Source organism: Nycticebus coucang, chromosome 15 (assembly GCF_027406575.1).
Source record: "Nycticebus coucang isolate mNycCou1 chromosome 15, mNycCou1.pri, whole genome shotgun sequence".
NCBI classification, from domain to species: Eukaryota; Metazoa; Chordata; class Mammalia; order Primates; family Lorisidae; genus Nycticebus; species Nycticebus coucang.
Genome location: NC_069794.1, coordinates 87,472,124 through 87,491,839, shown reverse-complemented (window position 1 = coordinate 87,491,839; position 19,716 = coordinate 87,472,124). Strand labels below are relative to the sequence as shown.

General features: G+C 40.3%; 1 protein-coding gene across 4 annotated transcripts in view; it reads left to right on the top strand.

Annotated features, from left to right (window-relative positions):
- The window catches only part of DCLK1 (doublecortin like kinase 1), a 374,298-nt gene that overhangs the window by 9,051 nt on the left and 345,531 nt on the right, over window positions 1–19,716 (top strand). For all 4 annotated transcript variants that reach the window (XM_053563609.1, XM_053563611.1, XM_053563610.1 and 1 more), the window contains exon 3: window positions 13,353–13,699. In XM_053563609.1, the coding sequence (XP_053419584.1) occupies window positions 13,353–13,699 (347 nt within the window). The remainder of the gene's footprint in view (window positions 1–13,352; window positions 13,700–19,716) is intronic.

The window sequence follows — 19,716 nt, the reverse complement described above, 5'->3', positions numbered from 1 at the left end:
CCTCTGTTTTCACATATATCTTGGCCCCTTACCAGCCTGCCATGGGCATTGCTTGAGTCTGCAGTTGTAGTTTTTGTAAGGGCTTTTCCCACGTTCCCACCTGAATTCGCCCCTCAGGAATCAAGGCAGACTTTACCCCATGGTCAGGGAATCTCTGTCCCACTATGCTCCTGGGTTATCCATCTTTCCTGTTCTCCTGAGTGTCATCCTTTACTTTCTTTTCTCTAATTCACTAGAGTCCTCTGTGCCTCTCTCTGCTATATCACATTTTTAAAAATTAATTTTTGAATAGTTATAAAGCATCTCTCCCTAAAGTTCCCCAGAGGCAACCACCATCCCTAGATTTTTGAGTATGATCTCAGTGACAGTGGTGCCCAGGAAGGATCTACGTGCACAGTAGTGCCCCCTTATCCTCGGGAGGTAGGTCCAGTGGAGACTGCGTACAGGACCAGACCCTAAAAATAATGTTTTCTTCCTGTGCACACATATGTCTCATAAAGTTAAATGTATAAATTAGGCACAGAAGAGATCAAAAATAATAGCTAATAATAAAGTACAGCAATTACAGCCATCACAATCAACATTTGTACCTCTTTAACAAAGGATATTATTTCTAGTTACATGAATCCAGCATGGGCATCGTAGAGACACCCCCACCTCCTAAAAGGAAAGTTATATGAATGTTGGGTCACTATTTTTTTCAAATTATCTTCCTGTACTGTACTCAGCCTTTTCCTTGATGGTGAGAATTTCAATTTCACCATACTACCCAAAACAGCATGCAATTTAAGATTTATGCAATATTTATTTCTGGAATTTTTCATTCAGTATTTTTGGACTTCAGGTGACTGTGGGTAACTGAAACTGAGGAAAGCGAAACCAGAGATGAGGTGGTAATTTTCTGTGCTCACAGATCTGCACCTTGCTTTGGATACTTAATATATCTTGGAGATCTTTTCCTGTCAGTACATCTAGAGCTACTGTGTTCTTTTTACTGACTGCATAGTACTCCTTTACAAAGGTACCACACCTTGTTGAACCAGCCTTTTATTGATGTACTTTTAGGTTGTGTGCAATGCTTCGTTACTACAAACAATTTTTCAATGAATTTTTTTGGGGATATGTTTTCCACTCATGTCAGAAAGTATCTTTAGGATACATTCCTAGAAGCCATATTGTTGGATAGAGGTACAAACCATTAAACTTTTAAGTGCAAAATTCCTCTCCGTAGAGGAGATCCACGTTTCCACACCAAGCAGTAATGTATTAGAGTGGCCATTTCTTGGCATCCTCAACAAGATGGCTTGTCATCAGATATTTTGCCATTTGCCAGCCTATTAAGGAAAGCAAAATAGATACGCATCTTGTTATAATTTTAATTTCCATCCTTTCAAATGTTGAAAAGGCATTTGCATTTCTTTTTCTATGTATTATCTCTCCTTAGATTTTGATCATTTTTCTAACAGGTTGAAGTCTTTTGTTCTTTTACAAGTATTAGCTTTTAGTGATGAAATTTGAAAATATAGTCATGTGTGCTTAACAAGGTTTATATGTTCTGAGAAAAGCTTTGTTGGGTGATTTCATTGTTGTGCAAACACCATAGAGTATATGTACACACCCCTGCATGGGGTAGCCTTCTGCACACCTGGGCTGCTCGATGTGGCCTGTGGTTTGTAGAACACGCACCTGTATAACGTGTTACTGTGCTGACAGTGCAGGCAGTGGTAACACGATGGTAAGGATTTGTGTCTCTAAATATATCTACACATAGAAAAGGTATAAATACGGTATTAGAATCTTATGGGACCACTGTCATGTAGGCAATCTGTCATTGACCAAAGCTCCTGTATGCAGAGAATGACAGTATTTTTTCCAGATTGCCTTTTTTCTAGTGACTTTATTGTGTTTTTTGCCATGTAGAGTTAAAAAAAAAATTATATAATCAAATGTAACTGTCTTTTCATTTATGGCTTGTTTTCCATGCCTCTTGGTCCCTCTGTATGCCGAGATCACAAATCAATTTTTCTTAATCTTTTTGTAGTATTTTTATAAAATATTTGAATATATATTGTTACAATATGGGATGTAGGGATTCAGTTCAGCTTTTTATTTTTTTCTGAGCTATGTGCTTCATTTCTTTAACGTTTTATTTTGAAATTAATGTGGATTTATAGAAGTATCAGAGATAATGGAGTATCCTTCACCCAGCTTCCCTTAATGGAACTTGGTACATCATACAAGGAGCTTTGGTACGATTCGGTGGCTAAACTGTAGGCTTTATTTGGCTTTCATTACTTTTCCTACTGATCCCCTTTCTTCATTCCAGAATCACATGCATCCAGTTGGTAGGTCTCCTTCAACATCTGGTACAGTTTTTCCATCTTTTCTGTCTTTAATAGCTGTGACAGTTTTGAAGGATGCTAGTCAGTTATTTTGTAGACTGTCTCTCAGCTGCAGTTTGATGATTAGATTGCTGTTATGCATTTTTGGCAACAATTCCACAGAAGTCATGTTTTGTTTCAGGGAGTGCATGATGTTGCTATGTCTTATTGGTTACCTGTGATCAGCTGGTTAAGTTAGTGTCTGCCAGGTATTTTCTCTCTAAAATGATGACTTTCCCCTTTGTGATTAATATCGTGGGGAGAAACTTTGAGGCTGTGTAAATATCTTGTTTCTCCTTAAGCTTTTGCCTGTGAGTTTTGGCATTTGCTGGTGAATCTTGCTTGCAGTGGTTATTTCTGTGGGGTTCTAATGGTGATGGTCTGTTTCCCGCTTGCTACATTTAAAACCTGCGAGTTCTCCATTTTCCTATCTTTGGATCATCTACTGAGATCTCTTCAACTCCCATGATTTTACCCACTCTTTTAAGACCTGTTGCACCCAAATCAGATCTTTTCTTCTACACTTCAACTACCTGGATGAATAGACAACAGATACTCTATACTGTAATACAGTGTTTTTCAACCTTTTTTTTATCTCACGGCATACTTGAACCTATAGTTAAACATCTATGGCACAATTAAATTACGTTGATCAGAAAAAGGTAAAAAAAAGAATATAGTTACGGTGCTTTGAACCCTCTCTTGAAAATAATTTAATTAAAAATTTCCTGCCCTGCCTAAGAGCCTCTCACAGCACAGCAGTGTGCCTCTGCACCCTGGTTGAAAATCACTGCTCTTATCCTTAACTCCTTTCAAACTCAACATGTGTGAATGGGAACTCATTTTTTTCTATTTTCTAGAATTCACTCCTTTTTTGTTCAGATCTTATTAAATAATGTCACCACCTGCTAGAATCCTAATGTTTGTGACCCCCTACCCCCAATTTGTATGTTGAAACCTGATCACTAATGTGATATTATTAAGAGGAGAGGCCTTTGGGGAGTGACTCCATCACATGGATGAAGCTCTCATGAACGGGATTAAATACTTTATAAAAGATGCCCCAAAGAACTGCCTTGCCCCTCCACCGTGTGAGGATATAGTGTGAAGGCACCGTCTGTGAGAGAGGGAGCCCTCACCAGACACTGGATTTATTGGTGCCTTGATCTTGGACTTCCCAGCCTCCAGAGCTGTGTGCAATTGGTGTTTTTGTTTATAAGCCTCCCAGTTGATGGTATTTTGTTATAACCATCCAGAGGGACTAAGATACCACTGAACATGTCATCCTTGACTTCTCCCTCTCTTAATCCCCCACATCTAAACTGTTCCAAAATTCTGTTGATTCTGCTTAACATATCTCTCCAATTTCTTCCCTCCTCTCTCTGTTGCCATTATTACAGCTCAAGTCCTCATTACTGTTCAATAAGAGTCACTTTTTGTGACTGAAAGAGTGGTACTTTTTCCACCATGGACATTATAGAAAATTTTGAAAAATGCAAAAAAGTATAAAAAATAATAATTCCTCATATTTCTACTGTTTGGCTCTTGTTTTTTCCATGTACTCTTATAATAGGTTCCTAAGCTAAAAATATATATCTTAGATTTTCTTTTCTCTGTGGTATCTTTGCATTTGCCCCCACTTTTACATTCTCATCACAACTTCTCTCCTATCAGCTCCTTTGAGATGCACATGTCCTACACAGAGACCTTTAAACCAGTGTTCCTGACTGTAAACCTGGCCATAGACAAACCCCTTTGAGCCATACCTTTGCTTAATAATGGCTTTCCTGGTTGGGTGCCATGGCCGAAGCTTGAGCTCAGGAGTTCGAAACCAGCCTGAGCAAGCGTGAGACCCTATCTTTACTAAAAATAGAAAAACTAGTTGTGTGGTGTGGCAGGTGACTATAGTCCCAGCAATCTGGGAGGCTGAGGCAAGAGGATTGCTTGAGCCCACAACATTGAGGTTGCTGTGAGCTGGGATGATCATGCCATGGCGCTCTATACAGGGCAACAGAATGAGACTCTGTCTCAGAATAATAATGATAATAATAATAACAATAATAATAATGGCTCTCCTGTTGCTTATAGAATACAACCCCTCGTCCTTAATGTGCTTTTCTGCCCCTCCCTCCTCCTCTGGCTCTGCCTTCTCTTACCTGTTGGTATACTCATCCCTGCAGCTCAGCTGCTCTCTCTGAGTTCTCCCATTTCTGGGCTTCTGTTATCTCCTGTGTCAGGGTGTAACTTGGGTTCCCTCTTCTGAGAGTCCATAGCTTCCTGGCTTAGAGCATAGGCCCTGGAGTCGGACCACCAGCATTTGAACCGTGGCTCCATCTTTACTAGCTATGTGACCTTGAGCAAGCTACCTGGCATCACTGTGCCTCAGGGTAGCCTGTGATGAGAAATATGTTGGTAGTTGTACATGTGGGGCAGAGGTGAGGATTACAGGTAAAATGGCTTGAATTAGGACATGATCTTCTACGTGGAAAACATTCCGATAACCTATTCTACCAATAGCTTCTCACTCCTCGCCCCTCTCAGACTGTGGGAACAATTAAGATTGAGTTTGCCACGGTCTAAATCATTCTTGTTTGATCTTCCTGACCTCTCAGACCCAAGGGTCTTCCATGAAAAGGAATGTCTATGTTTTCTGTCTCTGCTTTCTCAACTTCTAGTCAGTCCTTGGGTAGCATCATTACACTGTACAATGCTTATTTATTTTACATCTAGGTGTCTGAAAGTCAGGCTGCCATTGGAGTCCTCACAGCTTAGCATGGTAGTTGCATGTATGCAAATATCATGGAAGAAAGAGGAAAGAGAGGGCGGCGCCTGTGGCTCAGTGAGTAGGGCACCGGCCCCATAGACTGAGGGTGGTGGGTTCAAACCTGGCCCTGGTCAAACTGCAACAAAAAATAGCCAGGTGATGTGGCGGGTGCCTGTAGTCCCACCTACTCGGGAGGCTGAGGCAAGAGAATCGCCTAAGCCCAGGAGTTGGAGGTTGCTGTGAGCTGTGATGCCACAGCACTCTACCGAGGGGGACAAATTTGTCTCTAAAAAAAAAAAAATAAATGAAAGAAAGAAAGAAAAAAAGAAAGCAAGAGGAAAGAGAGAAAGAATGAATGAAAGCAACCTGACATCACCACCCCACCATGTGGACATTAGGGGGCCACTGTGGCCTCCTCTTGGGAATCCTATTTCCCTGCTGTCCTCGGAGCACTGAAATGCTGAGGTCTGGGTCTTGCTAGCCAGTGTCCATGGCTCTACCCACCTGGTTTCTCTCATTTCCCTTTTATGACTTCTCTCTCTCTGAACGCCTTTTTAAATACTGCTCTTGCCCGGCATTTCATCTTTTCCAGCTGGGTGTGGGCATTTTCCCCAAGCATTTTCTTTAATTCCCATAGCTGCAGCTGCCGTGTTACATCTCCCTCCCAAACTCCAGATCTGTTATTTCTAAGTGCTAGCTGGAAATAGAGCAACTGGTGGGCTCCTAGGAACTTCAAATTAAATATGTGCACAGCCAAATGGATTTCCTTCCTTCCCACCTGATCCAGACCTGTTCCCCTTCTTCTTTTATCTATCGTGGTCTGTGGGAAGTAGCTCAAAGAACATATTCAGTGTCACCATTTCAGCGTCTTCGTTGACTCATAATTCCTTTGGGCCCAACATCAAATCAGTTGCCAATTTGGGCTGACGGCATCTGCTGAATACCCCTCAGGGTGTCCACTCCTCTGTCCCTGCCGTAGCTGTGGAACGTCCTGTCCTCCGTCTCCTGGTCTTCTGCAGTGGTGTTCTAGGTGGGTTTTTGCCTTTTGTCTTGTGGCGTCCCACCTTCAGGCCTTCCTGCACACTGCAGCTGGCATGACCTTTCTATCACCCAAGCCTGATCATACATAAAAACTCTGACGTTTTTGCCTGCTAGGCTCTTATCTAGCTTGTTTCTCTATGGAACCATTTTAATTCTTTTTTTGAGAAAAATATATTAATATATCAAACAATATCTTTTTTTTTGTAGTGTGCAGTAAGCGTATTATCATTTCATTTTTATCTGGGGTGTGCTTCTCTGCCTGATCTGTCAGTGGAAATCTTACCCTTGCTTCCAAGGCAGCATGAAATCTATTTTCTCTTTATTGATAGCCCAGTGGGAAGTGGGAAGTGATTTCTTCCTCCTCTGCATTAGGATAGTCTGGACCGCTTATTTAGCAATTATCACTTACTACCTTGTGCTGAAATCTTTCCATGTACATATCTTGCTTTCTAAGCTATTTGAAGACAGGCTCCTAACTGCGGTTTCTTTCATTCCCGTGAGTGTCTAATTCAGGTCTTGCGCCCATTGTTGAGGATTTAGGAAATTGTTTTAAAATTTTAGGCTTCATTGCTAAGGCTGTGTGTATTCCTTACAATTTTGTTATTTGTTGTGCTATTCTTAGGAGAAATTTTTAGCAGTGAGATTAAGGGTTGGAGATACAAACATTTTCATGGCTCCAAATACATTTGGCCATATTGCTTTTTTTTTTTGCAGTTTTTGGCCGGGGCTGGGTTTGAACCTGCCACCTCTGGCACATGGGGCCAGCGCCCTACTCCTTTGAGCCACAGGTGTGCTTTTTAAATGGTTTATTACCAGTTTAATATCTCTAGTGGTATTTTATGTTAGTACTGTATTTTGTTTTTGTCCTTTGTCATATATTTTAGTACCTTGTATTTCGTTGCTGCAACCTCAGAATTACTTTATTTTCATTTTTTTTTTGCTGTTATTGGAGTAGGTACAGAATATATCTTAAATTTCCTTTAATCTGGATTTCTCTCTTTACTATTTGAATATCTTCTCATGTGTTTTCTCTGTATGCCCTCTTTTGTTTTTATTCTTTGTCATATATTTTACTTTTTTTTTTGGAGGCAGAGTCTCATTATGTCACCTGCCGTGGCGTCACAGCTCACAGCAACCTCAAACTCTTAGGCTTAAATGATTCTCTTGCCTTAGTCTCCCAAGTAACTGGGACTACAGGCGCTTGACACAACATCCGGCTATTTTTGTTGTTGTAGTTGTCATTGTTGTTTGGCAGACCTGGGCTGGGTTTGAACCCGCCAGCTCTGGTGTATGTGACTGGCGCCCTAGCTGCTGAGCTACAGGTGCTGAGCCACTTTGTCATATATTTTAATACCTTGTATTTTTGTAGATTATAGTAAGCCTTCCACATTATATTAACCCATTGTCCTATCATAGGTCTTCAGTCCGTGCCCCCATGTTTTAATTTTAGTTTCTCTGCTTTTCCATTTGAAAAAAATTGGGTCTCTCAATTTTTTTCCTTTATGTTTTTTTATTTCTTTGGATTTGAGCAATTGACATTTTCCACAGATCTGACGTACACACTCAAATTTATTTTATCTGCAAGCTTATTTTTATGTGTTACGGTATCATGAAACACTTCCATGGAAGAATGACCCAGAAGCACCTTTGGGGCATCTTTTTTCTTGCCTTTAATAGCACTATCAAAATTGTCTTCACCCAGAAACTTCAGGTAGATTATGAAGTGTCTCTGTGCATATCTGAGTTGACTCTTAAAATATAATATCCAGGCGGTGCCTGTGGCTCAGTGAGTAGGGTGCCGGCCCCATATGCCAAGGGTGGCGGGTTCAAACCCAGCCCCGGCCAAACTGCAACAAAAAAATAGCAGGGTGTTGTGGTGGGCACCTGTAGTCCCAGCTTCTCGGGAGGCTAAGGCAAGAGAATCGCGTAAGCCCAAGAGTTAGAGGTTGCTGAGAGCCGTGTGACACCATGGCACTCTACCCAAGGGCAGTACAGTGAGACTCTGTCTCTACAAAAAAAAAAAAAAAAAATATATATATATATATATATAATATCCAAAAGGCACTTTATGATATTCCCTTCTATAAATAATCTTTCATGTAATTAAGTTCAGTAGAGGTTTCAATATATATTTGAGTGTTTCCCAGGTTTTGCCATAATTCGTAATAGAGAAATTCTATTGCCAGAGTTTTCGATAAGAAAGCTTATACTAAGGAAAAAATGAAATATAATATGGCAGATATCCTTCACTGAAGATCCTTTTGAATATGTCACATTTGATCGTAAAGGAATACTAGAGAAAGTGGCAACTAGCTCTAGTAATGTGAAGGATAGAGATGAGGTCATTTTCAGACGTGAGTCCAGTGATAGTAGAATTTACAAGTCACAAGTCTTGGTCAATGGAAAAACTCGAGTAAGAAGGACATCGGTGCACATTTCTAGGATCCCCAATATGGATTCTCATGGAAGGACACTTTTATTGCTGACACACAGTCCTACTCAACCAGGAAACTAACCACAGTACCAGAAATTTTTGGTAGTACCTAGGGAATTTAAGTGGAAATATTTTAATTTCATAATGAGAGCTAATGGCAAAGTAGAATTACGTTCACTGGTTTTTTATCATAAACCTTGTTAGGGAAAAGTTTATTCTTGAACTTTGAAGAATAATGGGAAATACGATAATTTAAAAGTATATAGGCGATTTTCTTGAAAACAAAATACCATGAACTCTTCAGGATCTTAAAAATAATCTAATATGATTATATAGAAATTATTTCGCCCTCCAACTTTCTGAAAATACTTAAATCTATGAGGGAAGAAATGACCGTATTCTGACATTTTAGTACTGGTGGGATCCAAATATAATTTCACGCTTTCGATCCCTACCTTTTATTTTTTTATATAACTGTCTTTATCGTTATCTCTCTCTTTTCTCACAAGCAAATATTAGTTTTTGGCCTTTGTAAATGTCACAACAATTCAAGAAGATGCTGCTTCACAGTTTTTGCTGTTTGTTGGGTGTCTTGGACACCCAGAGTATTACATTTCAAGTGGAGAGTTAGTTTTATCATAGAATTTGTTATGTTGAACAAACTGAAACAAAACTGGTTTTGTGGTGCGATTACCAACCGGTAACTCATTTTGTAATTTCCAGTTCTACCTGTCAGATCTTTGCAACCATTCCATCCTTGTTTAAGTTCACCTATAGTAAGTAATGCCAGCTTTCAAAGCAAATTTTGGACTGTCTCGGTCAAATATACTTCTTTCTTTTTTTAGGTAAATTCTCTTTGGTGTTACTGCTGCAGAAGTTAACACCAAAAAGACTTTGGGAGCAGTATATTACAGTAATTATCAGTCTTACTTGATCTCCTTATTTATAAATGGCCCTTAATACACCTGCACATACCTCATTCCAGGACTTAAATGCAACTGATAAATGATTTTCTAAACAAGATTATAATTTATCACTTAACTCTTGGTCTGACTAAGGAAGAGATTAGAAACTGGCTACCTAGCGCCATTTGACCAAATCAAGACTATGCATTCTTCCCATTCAGAACAATCACATTTAATTTGCAATTATTAATGGTATTAGCACATACTTGAAAGCTATGTTTTTACAAAATCAGAAAATATAATTAAGTTATTGTGGGAACCACATCTCTAATGACAGAAGTTGAGAATTATAATTACGGTAAAAATAGTCAAATAGGGGCGGCGCCTGTAGCTCAGTTGGTAGGGCGCCGGTCCCATATACCGAGGGTGGCTGGTTCAAACCCGGCCCCAGCCAAACTGCAACCAAAAAAAAAAAAAATAGCCAGGCATTGTGGTGGGCGCCTGTAGTCCCAGCTACTTGGGAGGCTGAGGCAAGAGAATCGCTTAAGCCCAGGAGTTGGAGGTTGCTGTGAGCTGTGTGAGGCCACGGCACTCTACCAAGGTCCATAAAGTGAGACTCTGTCTCTACAAAAAAAAAAAAAAAGTCAAATAGTAGTCTAAAGGCCACATAGGCTTAATGTAAAATTGTTTACACAATCAAATGGAAACACACCAGCGTAAGAAAACCCACCTGGGCTTGTCCTGAATTCCTGACTATGTAGTGACACCACGTGACTGTGGCGTGTGAGATCCTGGACTTGGTGGCAGCTCCTTCTTTCTGTAGTTGTTACTTTCCTCTTAGTACAATATTATCTTTTAATGGAGTCTCACGTCCTTCTCCGAGATCCTCATTCTAGTTTTTGAATCAATCAAGGCAGGGCCTCATGGTTACAAAAATGAACACACACTTCTCATTGTCCTTGCTTAAGCCAAACCATTGTCTTCTCAACGTTGCCATCGCAGGACTTATTCATGCTTTTAAAATTTTTCAGTGAAGAGTGTTCCTTTTCTCTTTTAACCAACCCATTTTATATCATCGTGTTCTTTAAAACTCTTTTCCTCTTCTAATTCACTTTTTTTTTTTTTTGAGACTGAGTCACTTTGTCACCCTCAATAAATGGCATCTTAGATCACAGCAACCTTAAACTCTTGGGTTTAAGTGATTTACTTGTCTCAGCCTCCCAAGTAGCTGGGACTCCAAGCGCCCACCACAATGCCCAGTTTTTTTTAGAGACTGGATCTTGCTTTAGCTTAGGCTGGTCTAGAATTCCTGAGCTCAGGCCATCCACCTATCTTGGCCTCCCAGACTGCTAGGATTACAGGAGTGAGCCACCATGCCTGGCCCATAATTCACTATTTTTATTAGAGGAGTTTTCTTTGTTGAATTTTGAGCTACTCTATATTTTCGTTTTGATTTTAGTTGTTAGGTTGGTATATAAACTTACAAATAATCAGACAATTGCATATCTTCACTTAGCACAGAATTCTGATAAAAGCTGGCTTTGCCATTTGCTTTGTTGGGGAGGGTTCGGGACATTGCTCACATTGAGATGGACCCAGTGTGGCGTCTAGAGGTAACTATATAGTTAGGCACGATTAACAGCTTATAACTTGAGATCTGCTTACTGATTCCCGTAATTTTGGTTTTAAATTTTCCTTTCAGGCTCACTGCCTCATCAGGGTAATGTACTCTCAAGTCATTTTCACTTGCATTTGCAGTCACGTTGATCTCAACTATCTAATTTGAGCTTCATAAAAACCTGATGAGTTTTCATTTTACAGATGAATAAACCACCACCCAGAAATCTAGGGGACTTGTCCAGAGGCCAGGTCTTGAGCTTGACTTTCCAATTCTTTCTTCTTACAATCACATTTATGCTGTCCCTCCATAAAGCCTTCAAAACCACCACTGTTGAGCACCCACGTATGTAGTTTTGATATCTGTTTAAATCACAGGAAAAGCATAGTTGGGACAAGTTATGATCTGCCAGATGAAGAGAAAGCTGCTTGGTTAAACTTGCACTATTTGTACACTTTCTGGTGAGGCGTGATGGATATGTGTGTACATAAAAGTGTTTTCTTAAAACATCTGGAAATAGGGTGGTGCCTGTGGCTCAACAGAGTAGGGCGCTGGCCCCATATGCCAGAGGTGGCGGGTTCAAACCCAGCCCTGCCAAAAACTGCAAAAAAAAAAAAAAAAAAAATCTGGAAATAAATGTTCAATAACCTGTATAACTCTTATTTTTTTATTTTTGAAACCCTGGTGGCCTCAGATATTTATGCTGTTAATTTCAAAATAAAACAAAAATTTAGATAAAAGTAAATGGGCTGTGTTGGATTTGACTTAGGTCACTTTGCCTGCAATTAGAAAGGCTTTCTAAGCATTTTTATCCGTTCCTGCTTACAAGACTTACTAACACAGAAAAAAAAAGCCATTATAAAATATTTCATTTCAAAATACTTTGACCTAAATTATGAAATATGTTACTGGAATCAGTCATTTTAAAATTCGCCATCTCTTGGCACATTGCTGGTTTCTTTTGTGTGTGATCCGTGTCCACTTAATAGTCTGAATATTTTCATTAGAAGATGCTCTGTTAAAGAGTCATTTTTTTTTTCTTTTTTTTTTGTAGAAACAGAGTCTCACTGTACTGCCCTCAGTAGAGTGCCGTGGCATCACACAGCTCACAGCAACCTCTAACTCTTGGGCTTAAGCGATTCTCCTGCCTCAGCCTCCCGAGCAGCTGGGACTACAGGCGCCCGCCACAACGCCCGGCTATTTTTTTTTGTTGCAGTTTGGCCGGGGTTGGGTTTGAACCCGCCACCCTTGGCATATGGGGCCGGCGCCCTACTCACTGAGCCACAGGTGCCGCCCTAAAGAGTCATTTTTAATAAAACTTTAATTATATTTATTTTAGAGTCAGTTTATGAAACTACAGTTTATATGCTGAACCTTTGACCTATGAGCAAGTGTGAATAGACTTTCTCACTGTAGTTGACCCTATGTCGGTGGGAAGAAAGGAAGGCTATTTTGGAATTTTATTTGACTATTTTTTTTTTGTTTTGAGACTGAGTCTCACTATGTTGCCCTGGGTAGAGTGCCGTGGCATCACAGCTCATAGCAACCTCCAACTCTTGGGCATAAGCCATTCTCTTGCCTCAGTCTCCCAAGTAGCTGAGACTACCGGTGCCCTCCGCAATGCCCAGATATTTTTTGTTGTAGTTCTCATTGCTGTTCTAGCTGGCTGGAGTCAGGTTCTAACCCACTACTCTTGGTAAACGGGGCCGGAGCCCTACCCACTGAGCCATAGGTGCCACCCCTATTTGACTTTTATTGCGTACAATTTGTAAATTATTTAACTCTTTTAAGATGTGTTCTGATTCATCTTTAGTTTCTGGATGATCTTAGGTAGCAAATGTAGGTACTCCCAATTTTGACGTTTTCTGTGAATTTAAATATCCGTAAACCCTAAAGAATACTTTCTCTTTTTAATTCAGTCTCATACCTTTCTATTTGAGCAATCCTTACTTCTGTCACCAACCTGAAGATGAAGAAATGGAAGAAGATGATGTTTTACTCCTGGGTACTATTCTATTGTTGGCAAAGCCAGATAAAAGTCAGAAATTTTTCTTTTTCATTAATTATTAATCACATTTGCATGGTTTTAAAAGTCAAAGCTAGCTCTCATGCCTAAGTAGAAAAGAAAATATTGAAAACTGAAAACTAAGCATAAAAGGAGATATGAGTTCATCTGAGAGTGCATTTAAATGTTTCCTCTCTTCCTTAGGAGAGAGTTATGTGTGCGGCTCCATAGAGCCCTTTAAGAAATTGGAGTATACCAAGAACGTGAATCCCAACTGGTCGGTGAACGTCAAGACCACCTCAGCTTCCCGGGCGGTGTCTTCCCTGGCCACAGCCAAAGGGAGCCCCTCGGAGGTGCGAGAGAATAAGGATTTCATTCGGCCCAAGCTGGTCACCATCATCAGAAGTGGGGTGAAGCCACGGAAAGCTGTCAGGATTCTGCTGAACAAGAAAACTGCTCATTCCTTTGAGCAGGTCCTCACTGACATAACTGATGCCATCAAGCTGGACTCGGGAGTGGTGAAACGCCTGTACACTCTGGATGGGAAGCAGGTAAGAGGTGTTGGGATGTGGCTTCACCTTTAAGGCAAGAGGCGGAGAGTTGGGGGTACGTGTGAAACGTGGTGATAGGAACATGATGCATCATTTGCTCAGGTTGGGTCATTTAGTCAACAAATACGTACTTACTGGCCTCCCACCAGACAGGATCATCCATAGGAATAAAGAATTTTAAAAGCCTATCTTTGCGGATGAAATGGTTCCTCAGGAATTTCTACTTTCTGCAGTTATCATTTTGCTACACATGGTGGTTCTTTTCCGTTATCTGTTTTCAGCTTCATCATATGTCTTAAAGCTTTAAGCATGACTGAGGTATAAACAGTGACAAATAGACCAAACTCTAACTCATCTTTTGACTTAAATCATCATTTATGATTTTATGTCCTGGTAGTGTTCACTAGTGAGATTTATTTAAACTTTATAGATTTTAAAATATATATCTACGGAATGAATTATACATCTGAATGAATTTGAGAGACATATTTCTAGAATATTAAAGATCTTGTATTTAAAACATAATTTTCAGCATTAAAATGGAAGGGAGTTTTCTTTAGCTATGAAATAGACATCTGTTGACTTGGATGGGTGGACGTTTCAATGGAAGTTGGTCAAATGAGCCCAGAGGAAGCATTTTACTCTTCAGTATCTGGTGTGGACTTTTGTAAAGACTCGACAGAGGCTGACGGTGAGCTGGTTTTATGTGTAGCGTGATTTGCTACTCACTCAGAGCTTACCTGTGCCTTTGCGTTTAAGACAATAGTTTTTTTGCATACTATCTTTGCGTCAAATTTAGTTTTTCATGTGGCTCTATCAGAATGCTTTTTTTTTTAAAGTTTTGGATGATTGGCTATCATACCTATGAAAATCAAACTAGATTCATAAACTAAAAGAGTGATCTGATTAAATAGAAGACTCGCACAAGTTTTTGAAGGCTAATACATTTAAATTTCATGAATTAGAAATAGATGTTATACTGGGAAGAGTGTTATTCATGAAAAAATACCTCCCCGTGGATCTGTTCAAATGTTCTAAGTTATAAAATTCTTCAGGGAAGAAGGAATACCTACTAGTTGTTTATTTATGTTTACCAGTCTTCTGTGTGTTTCCTAACTTGGGCCCTAAATGTCATGTGTGAGCATTTCCAAGTGATGAGATTCTCAGTTCTCTAGATTCCACACTGTAGAATCTACAGCCTGAATGTCATCCACTTCTCAGCGACCGGAAAGGCCACTGCTGGCATTTGAATTACAGTAGCAGCAAGAAGACGAGCTTCTCATGGAAACATTTAAGCCCTTCACTGGTTCCATTTCTAATGACTAACTCGACCATCTTGTGGTTTCGTCTTTTCATGTGTTGAGTTTTCTCAAGATGAGAGTTTACCTATTTGCATAAAAAGTAAAATTGAGAATAAAGAATACATATTGATAAATATTTCTCCTTCCTCACAGCATAACTTTGGGAGTTGCAAATTGCCACATAACGAATAGAAAAATCAGCTTTAACTACTTTAGCAAATGTCTGCTATCAACAGATGATTTAATTTTGTTTATTCTAAGAATGAATTTCTAGAATAGGTATGATGTTTTCGATTGTTTTCTTCTGAATTTATCTAGTGTCAATATTTTATTATGGCTAATTTGCTGTGGTTTACCTGTCAATAATTTAATGAAAGGGGGGGGAAAGTCCTAGGTTTAATAAAAATTCCAATTTAATATCAGTCTTGGCTCAGCCATGGATTCGTTATGTTTTTAGCAAACATATACTAACTAAACACATACATACTAAACATATACCTCATTATACTCGTGAGTGAAACATAGATAAAATGATCACCCCTGTTTTATAATGTGCTTATGGAGCAACTATAATCATAGATGAGAAAACAATTTTGAACTTTTTATTTTTCTTTTTTGAGACAAGAGTCTTATTGCCCTGAGGCTGAACACCTTGGCATAAGCCTAGCTTACAGCAACCTCAAACTCTTGGGCTCAAGCGATCCTCTGCCTCAGCCTCCCAAGTAGCTGGGACAACAGGTGCTTGTCACCACACCCAGAGTTTTTCTGTTTTTAGTAGAGACAGGGTCTCACTCTGGCTCAGACTGATCTGAAACTCCCGAGCTCCAGTAATCCACCTGCCTCGGCCTCCCAGTGTGCTAGGATTACAGGGGTGATGCTCGCACTGCACAAGCCCCATTGAGCATTGTTCTAAGTGCGTTGCGTATATTAGCATGTTTAATCCTTGTAATAGCTTAATTATTGTTCCCACTTAACAGATTGGGATACCAAGGCGCAGAACTTGTTAAAAACATGCCCAAGGCTTCGTGCCTTTTGCTCAGTGGTTAGAGCCCTGCCACATACACTGAGGCTGGTGCCTTGTTCGAACCCGGCCTGGGCCTGCTAAACAACAATAACAACAACAACAAAAAATAGCCGGGCGTTGTGGCGGGTGCCTGTAGTCCCAGCTACTTGGGAGGCTGAGGCAAGAGAATCACTTGAGCCCAAGAATTTGAGGTTTCCATGAGCTGTGATACCATGGCATCCTACCGAGGGCGACATAGTGAGATTCTGTCTCCAAACAGACAAACAAACAAGCAAAAAAACACGCCCAAGATCACACAAGTATAAATGGCCGAGTTGAGATTTGAACCAGTCTCGCTCCAGCGCTTGTGCTAGTAACCAAGCTTCCACAACATGTTATGTCAAAGCTCCAACTGAGGTAGATTACTGAGAAAGAACTGTCAAGGAGTGATTTGTGCAGGAATATCTTCTGGAAGTTTCTGCTCTGTACTTTCTTTCCTGCAGTCATTCCCCGTCCTTTGTACGCAGCTGTTTTCCCGTGAAACATTCAGCTTGGGTTGGGGCCTCGCCTCCTATTCTTGGTGTGTTCTCTTCATAGCAGGAGTGGTGAAAAGCTGCTGAGGAATTGGATGGTAAAGTGCAAAGAGTATGCGGACTTTTTGTTGGGGTTCCCAATGGGAACAAAGATGCTTCTTCATGGACCCCGGGAGTCTTTAGAATTGTTTCAGTTCAGAAGAGCAATCTGCCCCCTAAGCAGTTTGTTAGAATAGAATATTTTGACAGCCCTAGCACAGATGGGGTCTTGATAATTCTCTGAGAATAAACCACTTTCTTCCAAGCCCTCCCGTGGAAGGATGCCTGGCCATGGTGGCTTCCCTGGTGCCACCCTGACTGCCTGTGATGGTTTGGGGGCCCATGTGTTGTGGATAGAACATCACCCTAAGATCACCTGTCCCACCCTCCCCGACCCCCTCTTTTTTTTTAGTTTGAGCCCTCACATCAACTCAGTGAACAATATGGAAAATTCAGTGCCCAGTAAAGTGTTTAAAGGTAAAAGGGAGAATTGAAGTAGAGTTGTATGAAAAGTGAATAGCATCACTGCTGTGTATAAATGGGTAGAGGAAGCTATGCGAGCCGGATGCCGGTTCAGCTGCCTTCTGGCAGCCTGCAGATGTAGCCGTGGGAGAGAGACTGTTGACACTGAGATTTTGCTGTTTAATAGTTACCCGGAGGAGGAGATGGACGCTGGAGGGCATGGACCACCTGCTGTTCTCACATTTTTCTATCACTATTCCTGCTCACTTGCCTCCGGGGGGTTTGCATTTAGCCCTTACTGAAGAGTTCATTGTACAGTACTTTTTGAAGTTTTTAGGCTGAGTTAAGGAAATCAACAAACTGGAAAAGCTGCACCATCTAGAAAAGATTTTGCAGGGAGCTGCAGTTGGCTGAGATGCCTGTGGTCGCTGAGGAGCAGGCTGTCTGTGAGCAAACCCTTTCTGATGATTTCAAGTCCGTTCTTTGTTCAGGGGCACTGAAGCTTTGGCAAAAGGTTACTAGGCCTTTCTCCTGTTCCCAGCCTTCAGGTTGACTGCTCTCCCTGCCTTCAGGCCCTTGGCTGGCTTGGCTGAGAGTTCAAGAAAACACTTACTTACTGTGGCTTATTTTTAGTGGTGCATTTTTTTTTTTTTTTAATCTGGGCCGGATTATGGACCCCCAGAGAAGAAAAGGAAACATTTTCTCACTCATGGTTAAGATCACATCCCCTTTTTCCCTATCTGTGGGGAGAATCTGCAGGGTCTGAGAGGCTCCTCCTCTCGCCCCCAGTCCAAACTGGATGTTGGGGCTTTGCTGCTATGGCTTACTTGCTCACCTGTGTATTCACTCACCCTGCCACGCGGCTACTCCCAGAGGCCATTTGGAGTATGACTATTTTTTAAGGGATTAAAATAAACTCCCAAATTACCAGATTTGCTACAAAGATAACTCTGCATATCTCCTGACTCCTTTTATGGGAAAGGAAAGCTGGATCAATCTGCTAAGTCTGTGTCTTTACTGAATCTTTCCTTAGAAACATAGAACGGCAAGTCTTAGAACAGCCAGTTCCTAAACAGATAATTTATACTGTCAAGATTGTAGATAAGGCACTCCCCAGTGATCCTCCCTTCTCGGGGAAATATAAAAGTGATAAACTAGATTGCTTTTTAAGTAGGAAATATACGCACCTCCTGGTCTTATCAGCTCTTCAGCATTGTAGGTCTCTGCAACATTGAAACGTACTTCAATGGTGGGGGAAGGACTCAGGGATGTTGTATTTCTATCCTACAGGCCTTTCACACAGGCCAAGCACTTTGTAAAATCTACCCTTCCTCCCATGCTAGAATGAGCAAACCATTTATTGTTTTCCTATGATGGAAAACACCAGGAAGAACTCAGCTGAAATAAGGGTATTCCTGAACTGAGTTAGACGGTAAATAAGAGACCGTGAGAAGAGGTGTCATAGCTGCTGTGTTGAGGACATCCCAGTAGCTGTCAGTCAATTGATATGTCACTGTGTCTTCTCTCTTTTGTTCATGAGCCCCCATTGCCCGTTGTAAATATAAAGCTCAAAAGTGCTTGTAAAGGAGCCATGATAGCTGCAGCCATTTATTTAGATGTTTATGATGGGAGTTTATTGGAATTGAGGAAATGGTAAGGATGATCAATGAAACCCATGAATGAGATATCACAAAATTATCTTTTTTATTTTTGTTTTTATTATCTAATTCTAATCTGAAGTAACAAATAATTTTTCCTTGAGTTTAGAGAGGTTAGATATATTTTCATCTTACAAGTTATGAAACAGGTGCGTATTACTATGACATATGTAAGACCTTGGCTATAGCAATTGATGAACATAGAAAATGTGAAAACCTAGAGGTTTCAAATAAGAAGTAAGGAATTTAGGATCTGATATGATTTATTAATAGAACTTTTCTGTGACAGCTCTAGTTAACTTCTGCAAGTATATTAAAATCCTTCATCCTCACTTTAAAGATGGTGTACTATTACGTCTTGTACGTTATCTATGTTGTAAAAGTAAATGTAACACTTTTTAGTTTGCAATTGGTGTAAAAAAACACAGTTGATACAAGTAATCTAAGTTTTATTTTTAAAATGTCAAATTAAAATTATCTACAAATGCTCAGAACGCATGTTAAACCATCCTCATTTATTAGACCCCTTGTTACAGAATTTTTTTCTTCAGAAGGCCCTTGGTCTCTGGGATTTGAAGAATGAACCTGCAGACCACAGATCAGTGGTAAGGCAGGATCTTGTTAGACGGAAGGGAATACAGAAGGAGTAAAAAGCACCAGAGCTTCTGGAAGAGGGAAAGACCCAGGTGGCAAGTCTTCACGTGCATCCTTTTTGCAGGGGTCCTCAAACTACGGCCTGCGGGCCACATGAGGCTGTGTGATTGTATTTGTTCCTGTTTTGTTTTTTTACTTCAAAATAAGATATGTGCAGTGTGCATAGGAATTTGTTCATAGTTTTTTTTTTAAACTATAGTCCGGCCCTCCAACGGTCTGTTTAAAAAGTTTGAGGACCCCTGTTCTGGGGGCTATACGATCTTGAGAATTACATTTGACCAGGACTTGGTAGGTGGAAACACTTTTTCAGTGTTAATGAGTGTTATTGAGGAATGAATGAATGCAGTCCCTCTAGCTCAGGTCACAA